This window comes from Malurus melanocephalus, unplaced genomic scaffold, assembly GCF_030028575.1.
Source record: "Malurus melanocephalus ecotype Western Australia unplaced genomic scaffold, MMel_1.1 scaffold_522, whole genome shotgun sequence".
In the NCBI taxonomy this organism is placed as follows: domain Eukaryota; kingdom Metazoa; phylum Chordata; class Aves; order Passeriformes; family Maluridae; genus Malurus; species Malurus melanocephalus.
The window spans coordinates 32,055-40,806 of NW_026623754.1; the positions used below are offsets into that span (position 1 = coordinate 32,055).

At 53.2% G+C, this 8,752-nt stretch overlaps 1 protein-coding gene across 1 annotated transcript; it reads right to left on the reverse strand.

Moving 5' to 3' along the window:
* Nucleotides 1–472: 472 nt before the first annotated feature.
* LOC130582780 (uncharacterized) lies at nt 473–7,375 on the reverse strand. Its single transcript, XM_057381680.1, has 6 exons — nt 7,243–7,375; nt 6,071–6,163; nt 3,866–4,037; nt 2,543–2,680; nt 1,400–1,529; nt 473–614 (listed from the first exon to the last, which is right to left on the reverse strand). Exons 1-6 carry the CDS (start codon nt 7,273–7,275, stop codon nt 473–475), a joined length of 708 nt encoding a protein of 235 aa, XP_057237663.1. The 5' UTR covers nt 7,276–7,375.
* Nucleotides 7,376–8,752: the final 1,377 nt, after the last annotated feature.

Below are 8,752 nucleotides of genomic sequence, written 5' to 3' on the forward strand. Positions count from 1 at the left end.
TAACAGAGGTCACAGATCCTAAAAGAAATCAGGAAAACATGGGAAAATGTAGCCATCCTGGTCCTACAGGTCCCTAGATGAGGCTGCTCAGACCCAGTGGGCATCTCCGTGCCACTTCCCCACCTCTCCAGGCTCCAGACAGAATCTGACCACTCTCATGGTGAAAAACACTCTCCTGATCAGATCTGGTTAAAAAATAATTTTCTAGGAGCCCAGAAAATCACAGAATMATAGAATGKYTTGGGYTGGAAGGCACCTTTGAAGGCCATCAAGTCCAACCCTCCTGAGATGAGCCAGGACAGTGCTGCTACTCAGAACATTCCAGCAGCAAAGCTCTTACAGCTTTATCTCAGCWCTCATGGCAGTTTGTACAACTTCCCATGACTGTTTACAATTCTTCCCTCTGCCTCAGCCCCTGAAATCCCATCTCTCAGGGCCAAAAGAGGGAATTCTGGTGCTCACCACAGCCCCCTCAGTCCGTGGACTCTTTGTAGCGCGGCGTCCACCGCGCGTTYTTCCCAAAGGGCAGCCACCGTGCAGAGATGGGAGATGACCAGTCCAGTTTCTTCAGGAAGTGGCTGTAGCTGTCCCCATACTCAGTAATCCAGCGGCTCCTGCAGAGGACACRGAAAAAGGGATGAGGAGAGAGCTCTGTCCTCTGCTTGGTGCAGCAGGATGAGGGATCTGCCTCCCCTCGTGCAGCTTTGGACTGCCCAGCCAGGAATCTGTGCAGAGCAAACAAAAGCTCATCCAGGTGGGATGGAGGACAGGAGGAACTGCCTGTGTCCATCAAAAACAGGGCAGATGCTGCAGGACACGCAGCTCTCCTTGGGATCCATCTCCCACCTGGACCAACCATTACACGGGCTCAGTCTCCAGCCCACTATAACTCCAGGATCACAGATTAAATTCTGCAGTGCAGAGCTGAAATAGATGTGTGTTAGGGAGAGGTGGGGGCTGTGAGGCAGCGGGGAAGGATTGCCTCTCTGGTGAGAAATGAGAGCTCAGGAGCAGTTTATGCCTGTTTGGTTCATAGTGTGCAGATGAGTCACGYTGCAAACAGCTCCTGCCCTGATTGATTTGAGAGGGTCCTTTCACAAGGAAAACCTGGGCATGGAAAGGATGACACCACCCTGCCCCAGGGATCTTCTTTCCACAGGGATCAGGCTGTTCCAAAAGCTGTCTCCYCACTCCTATCAACCCCACTGCAAAACTTTTCAAGAAAATGTTAAGCAGGTTTGAGAGTGGATTTGTCCCCGAGGCAATTTCTTTGGGCTCATTGCATAACAGGGACAGGGAGAAACACTTTTGAGAAACACCTTCTGATTCCAAGCAGCTCCAAAACCTCCCTGTCCTACTCTCACCCCACTCTCTCCTCCCCATCCCAGCTGTCCCTTACTGATTGAAGCGGCTGTCTGTAGGGAAAACAGGAGAGGGCCTCGTCTCCTCTGTGTAGGATCCAACATGGGCTCCTGCACGGCCCTCGTAATCTTTCTGGTACACGCTTTTCCAGTCAGGGTCGGTGAAGTCTAGTGAAAGAGAGTTCAGATAATATAAAGACATTTTTACATCTCTGTCTCTGTATTGCACAGTGTGAGTGCTCCCCCTTACCCTGATCTCCACTGGCTGTTTGTCCTTCCAGCGCTCCTGGTGAAGGGTGAAGGGATTAATCAAGGGAAAATGCAGGAATTGCTTCCCTGGTGTTGATAAGGTAATTTAGATGAGATTATTCAGATCTGATACGTGAGGGAAGCCGCACGAGGCAGACCTGGAAATGGTATCTTGTGATCTTCCTGTCACCTGGTATACATATTTTCCCCCTACTGTCTAGAATTTTTATTTCCAACATGCCATTAATCAGGGACTAAACCAGGGGAGACATCCATGGCTCACATAACCCCAAACTGAGTACCAACACATCTGCTGTGATATCTTCCCCAAAAATCCCTGTGGGAGCTGGTTTGAGGAGGAACCACTGCCCATCTGATTCTAAGGGATGTCTTATCTGTGTGATAACAGCTYGGTGTGTTTCCTTCCCATGGAGCAGATCATGGGGGATAAATCTGCTGCAACTTCTCACAACAAATCAGGGAGGACACACAAAGAAGAGCTGCCCATGGTAGATATTTCACATTATTTGGGTGTTTTAAAAATCACACATTCCTATAATGAATCATGAGTATTTTAGTTGTTTTCACTGAGGGTGAGGTGTCTCATGTACATGGCCACGTAGCCCAGCAGCAGCTCCTCAGTGCTAGGATATTATTTCCAGGGAGCCCACATCGAGCAGGGCTGTGCTCCACAGGGTGACCTGTCTAGAAACTGGAAAGAAACACCACTCACAACCCCCCAACCTCTTCTAGAAGGTAACTTTTTCTCTGCCCTGCTTCTCCCCAAGATGGGCAGGTGGTTACAGGGSATCTGTGGACCCTTCCTGAATCAACCACTTTGATTCACCCTCCTGAAATTCAAAGGCTCCAAGCCAGGCTGAAGGCCACCAGTCATCCTCATGGGGCAGCAGCCACAGCCTCCATCCACTGACCTTTCATTAAAATGGATGTGTTCCGGACTTTGTTTCTGTTTTTGGCAGCATCATTCTGCCTCTCCCGGTACAAATCCTGGGCGAATTGCTGGTAGGTGATCAAGGGCGCGGATGGCTGCTCCTTTGGCACCAAGGCCACTGAGGCACGGCAGGAGAAGGASGTGCATTAGTCAGGAATCACCATCAATCACTCACCCAAATCYTACCCTTTGGACAGGGTAAGATGCATAAATCAGGGGAGGCCYGGTCACTTCAGCAGAGCTTTGCTGAGGTGCAGCGATTTTGCGTTGTTCTGGTTTGTGATGCAAGAAGGGGAGGGATTTGTGCTGGTGCAAAGAAAGTGGAAGGATCCACGCTGTCCCTACATCACCCTGGAGTGCCAAAATGAGCTGAGACCTTCTGCACAGCAGGTCTGTGTGTGAAAGGGAGAAATGCTGCACTGCTGGGACAGCCAGGGGCAGAGCAGGAAGGGAAAAGCCCACAGGAGTTTCGTCATTAGCACAAGACAGGTTCAAATGGGCTGGGCAAGATGTGTGAAGCCCTCAGATGGAGTCCATAAGGACAAACGTCCATCTGAGCTGCTTGTCCACACTCTCCTTCTATGGAGTGGAGAGACAAAACCTGCCAGGGCACTTCACCTCATTGCCAGGGGGGCATTGGAGCTGCAGGAGATGGCTGTGTCTTTGTTCCCTTCAGATCATGAAAGAATTCTGGCACAGACATCCCACAGATCAGCTCAGGGAGCAGACAGGACATCACTGGCCATGTCTGTTTGCTCCTGGAGCACTGCTGAGCAATGCCACCATCTCCACTCTCAAACAGGAGCTTAGAGGGAAAGTCCCCACTGCTTTGGGGTGGCTGAGMAWGGCAGAGCCATGTCTGGTGACCWYTCCTGTTGTTTGCCTGTCTCTCATCAGCATTTTAATCYTTCCAAGCAAGCTGCATTTGCTTTYAGMYAGGAATACTTAGCAGCARYRWTTGAACCAYCCAAMTCCYTCACACCCAACCAGAATCCTTTTCTCCCCCTCCACTTCTGCAACATGGGGCTGACTGCATCTCCCTCCGTCCCAAGAGAGCTCAGGAATCCTTGTTAGCAGTGCTCTTTATGCACTGAGATGTTTCTAAAGCCCAGCTCTGTACACCCATCAGGTGTCCTGGGAGCTGCACATCCCTGGTGACAGGGTGCTGTCCCCACACTGCAAATCCCAGGCTCAGCCACCCCAAAGCAGTGGGGMAGAGCAGAGCTCAGGGCTGGCAGAKGCCCAGCAGACAGCCCCTGGGGCAGTGGGCATGGCCAGGCAGGTGTTCCCGAGCAGGGATTACCCTCTGTTCCGACTACAGCAGTGGGAGGTGGCAGGGGAGGGCAGCAGGACAGGTCGTGGATCGGCTCAGCCAGGATCTCCAGCTTCCCTGCCCGCTTTGTTGACAGGTCAGAGGGCCGGCACTCCGGCAGGTAGCACTTGGGGACGTCTGGAAGAGGAGGGAATGAAGGTTTCTGCAGAGAAAAAAAAAAGTCCTGTGTGAATGGGGAGGCAGCAGCTGGGGAGGGGAGGTGATAAAGCATCGTCAAACAGCACAGGCTGGGGTTCCTTGGGGTCAGCATCCCWGGGGATGGCCACAGAGCAGCTCCATGGCTGTCCAGAAAGTATGGGCCCATCARATCTTACAGTCTGGGACTCTGCTGGGCCCCGGGTGGGCACTGGGACAGAGGGAGGGACCCTGGCACAAGCAGGGGTTTGATGGTGCAGCAGGGAAGGGCTCCAGGCTCCTGCCAAAGAAAGGATAAAGAGGCTGCTGCTGCTGCCTCCAGCCTCTCCACTGCACACTGCAGCTCCAGGTGCATTTTTTAGGGGCTCAGAAAGGGATTTTGCTGCTGTGAGCACTGCTGGGCCAGCAAGGACCATCCTCACAGGGTTTGTCTGTTGTTGTTCCCGTTCTCTGTGGGGTTCTATCTGTCTCTCAAACTCTGGGGTCCTCAGGGCAATTCCCCCAAAGTTTCTCCTTTGCCATCTTGACAAATAGGGCAGGTAGGAGCTGCAGAGATACAGGAACTGCCCTTATCTGGGGCCTTCCCCCTGTGAGGAGAGCCAGAGCTCCTCACAGGGCATCCCCAGAGGGACAGGAGCCTCCAGGAAACCCTGGTGGGGACAGCTCACGAGCCAGTGCTTTCTTCCTCAACCCAAGGTRTTCCCCATATTGCCCTTGGGAGGAGGTTACTGATCAAAATTTCACGGATAAAAAAAAAAAAAAATCAGTTTTTTAAAGAGTTACACAAAAAAGAAAAAAGCCTATCAGGGCTAAGAGGGAAACCTGGGCCTCCCGAGTACCTCACCATCGTGCTACCCAGTGGGACGGCTTCCCTTGGCAGGCCTTGGGAATTAAAAAAGAGCCAAAGGGAGCTGCAAACTGAGAGAATCAGACATAGGAAAGAACGGAGTTATCTCCCAAACTACATCAGGACCCCCACAGGAAGCATGCAACCATCAAAAAAAAAAAAAAAATTTAAAAAATTTAAAAAAAGGGAAAGGAGAAAAGAAAAAGCAACTGAGATGCAGGCACTGCAGCAGGCAGGGGTTAAACCCTGCCCTCGCAGCCGGGCTCCGGGCTCCTGGAAGCGCAGCAGCCACCTCAGGCTGGGGCTGCCCGGGAAGCGCTGGCCAGCCCGGAGAACAGCGGGAGCCCCGGGCAGCAGCGCTAATGAAGGCTGCTGGCAGCGGGAGCGCTGTCCCGGCAGGAGGAGGGGACARGGGACCCGAGGAGAGGACAGGACAGGGCTCCCCAGGCTGCTGCCCGGSCGGGGATGGATGGCAGCGGTGTCCGCACACAGCCCCTCCGCCCCGCCGGGCGCCTTCGCACAATGATTTCTCTGTTGTTGCCCCCTCCTTTTCCTCCCCAGCCTCAACTTTTTTTTCCGTCTCTCGTGAGCGTAAGAGCCCAAAGCCCTTGAGCAGCCGAACATGCCCCCCACCACTCGTCCGCAGCGCAAACCGCAGCTGTCCCCAGCGCGCTGCCACAAGCAATTAAACCAGGGCAGGCGGAGCGAGGCAAATCAGATTAAATAGCTCAGGGGGTCGCTCGCACTGCGAGGAGATTAGAAAAAAAACAACCCCAGCTTCCTCGCAGAAGCCTTCCCGGGCCCGTGTCGGGGCAAGGAGSCATCTCCATCCCGCAATCCCCCTCCCCAAGGCGGCTCCGGGATGGGTCTGATCCTGACGMGCTCCGCCAGCCCCACGGGGAGCAATCGGACTCCAAGGCTTAGGCACCGGTTCAGCAAGCAGTCGTTAGTGCCCTGACTTAATGAGCGTAATTAGCATCGCTCCCCACCAACAGCTTTACCCGAGGGTGCACGGGGGATTTCCCGCAGAAGGGATGGGGGCACAAGCCCGGGGCKTTTGGGCGTGATGGGACCCGATAGCGGGTCAGAGCCACGGGGACCCGCTCCTGCTGCCCCTCGGGCACCAYCCAGGGCTCAGCTGGCCTGAGAGGGCAGCTTGGGCTGGGATCCGAGCCGGGAAAAGGGCGCAGTACCGGTACGTGTGCCTGGGTGGGCGAGTGGTAGTCTTCGTGCCAGCCRTAGTCCTTGCGGTAGACGCTCTTGTACTTGTCCAGTGCGACAGGCAGCTGCGAGGAGAGAGAAGGCAAACATAAGGAAACAATGAGACTTGGGGGAAGCCTTCAAAATTTGGGTGACACAAACCCAGAATGGTCCCTCACAGCTCAGGRGATGATGAGCTGCTCCTCTGGGTGCAGTCTCCATCCCCTGCTCCACATGGGGTGACCCTTTGCTCAATTAAGCCCCAAGGAGAGTGTCCAGGAAGGTCCCACACTATTTTGGCAGTTGTTTCTGGGGCTCTTCTTGTCCCAGAATTTCCCTTTGCAACAAACACCTTCCTCCTGCCCTCCTCAAGCCTGCTCTGGCTGCCCRAATGGCCCCAGGCAGAGCACTAATGCAGAGCTGCCGAAATACTTTGATCAGCTGCTGGGGTCCGGTGTCACTCAGGTTAAATCAGCACATGCTTCCATCTTCTATTTCAGTTTGCTAYGTGCTTATCACCAATTCAAAGTGCTGGCAAATGTCAATATTCATTCTGCAAAACTGTTGGGGAAACCACGGAGGAAATCTCTGCCAGGGGATGTAAAGCAGCGACACCTGCCCTAACACCAGAAATCYTTGAGATGAAAATTTCTGGGGACAGGGAGAGGATTTTAGTGAGAGGGCACTGTCTGTGTGTCTTGTCCCTCAGCATGCCCTGTGAGCACTGCTGGAGCCAGGAAAGCTGGTGAGATGAGCCTTCAGGATGGCTCCAGAGCTGTTTTTATTCCAAAGGTGAGCTCTGATTGAAGGTGTTACCGTGGTCTCCACTGTCACACAAACACACCCTGCACACAGAATTGGCTTGGCCAGCCCAGACAGGGGCTGCAGTCCCGTGTCCCTATGATTAGGAACATTGCAGCCATACACAGCACCTTAGGGAAGGCTTCTTGTGCCTTGCCAACAGTCACCCATCCTGGGCAAGAATATATTCTCAGTCTTTTTTTTTCTAACATTTCACTCTTTTCCCCCTCTGAGCTTCCCAGACCAGGGTCTGCCTTTGGGCAGGATGCAGAATCCCATTGTCACCAGTTCCCATTTTCTTCCCAGACCCAGCCAAACCCATCCTGAAACCCCAGTGAGGATGTGAGTCCTGTGTGCACTTTACCTTCCATGGCCTTGCRTCCCTTATCATCTCCATGGTGACCCAGGAACCTGGACCAGGAAAGTAAYTAAATTTAAAAACCAGCAGAGCAGCCCTGTCCCTCCATCCCACCTCAAGGGATAAGGGAACTGGAAATCTGGAGCTGGCTACTGGCAGGAGGAAGGGGATTCAGCTGGCAATCAGATGGCAGAGTGGGATTGACTTCATCCAACTCCAGCCAGGTAAAAATATCCCCACTCAGGATGGAGCACCTCAGGGGTTGCAGCTTGTTGGAACCCAGAAGGGATGAGATGGAGGCATCCCACCACCAGCAACCCCAGAGTCACCCAGAGGGTGAACAGCTGTGACCCCTTCAGGGGCAGGGAACCTTTGTGGTGGGATCCCACAATGCCTGTGTGCTCACAGCGTTTCCAGGGGGGTGGGAAAGCTCTGTGCCATTGTGACACAGCTCAGCTGCAGAATTCTGGAGGCCTTGGCAGAGGGAGGGGAGCATCAGGGGGTTTGGGKTTGTTTTTTGGAGGTGAAGGCACCCAGCAATCACAATGGGGAGCTGTTACCCACTTCTTCAGCTGCAGCCAGCCGTGCTGGGGACACGTGGACAGGAGAGGGACAATGCCTGCTCTTTGTGAGTTCTTGAAGCCCCCCAGCTCCTGCTAAAGAGGTGAGCAGATGGGGAAACTGAGGAGAAAAGGATGCACTTTGTGGGTGTGCTGAACAGAAAAAAAAACCATCATCCTTCCCTCCCTGTGTGGAAGGATTGGAACACTGCAGGATTAGGGCAGGCAGGGATCACCACTTGGACTTGGGGGTGGCTGAGGACACCTGGACTGTCCCCTTCAGATGCTGCCGTTCTCTTCCTCTGATGAACTGCAACAGGAGGCAGCAGGGGATGCTCCCATGGACTCCTTTGTCCCATCAAAGCAGACAGGAACACCACACCAGATCCACAGAGCAATATTTACTCTTTAAAAACATCAAGCCTTGACCAGGTTTAGATGCATTTCATCAAAAGACTGATCTTGCCTAATTTTGGGTGTAAAAATGCAAGACATCTCCCTTGGAGCTGATCATTCCCAATTTCCTGGCTCATTGAGGACAGCTCATGTGACCAGTGCAGGTACATTGGAGCTGAAATAAACCCTGAAAGCCCGGGTTTGGTGAACTGAATCTCATCCAAGAGTCCAATTTCTGCAGCTGCACGTGAGCCTAGTGAATCCATCGGTTCAGAAATGAGATTCTCTGCCACTGCAGCAATGCAAATAGTGGTAAATGATGGTGATGAGGCAGGAAGATGAGATTCTCAGCTCCAGGAGGAGCCAGTCACAGACCTGGGTTCACAGGCACTGTCAGCATGAGCCGAATTCCAAGAGTTGTTTCTCTCTGCACCGTTAGGCACCAGTTTGCAGCTGGAGGCCAAGGATGCTCTGGCAAGGGTTTTGTTCTGCTGACAGCCCTGCACTGTTGTCAGGAAGGAGGAGAAGCCCTTCATCCTCACTGCATTTTATGCAAATTA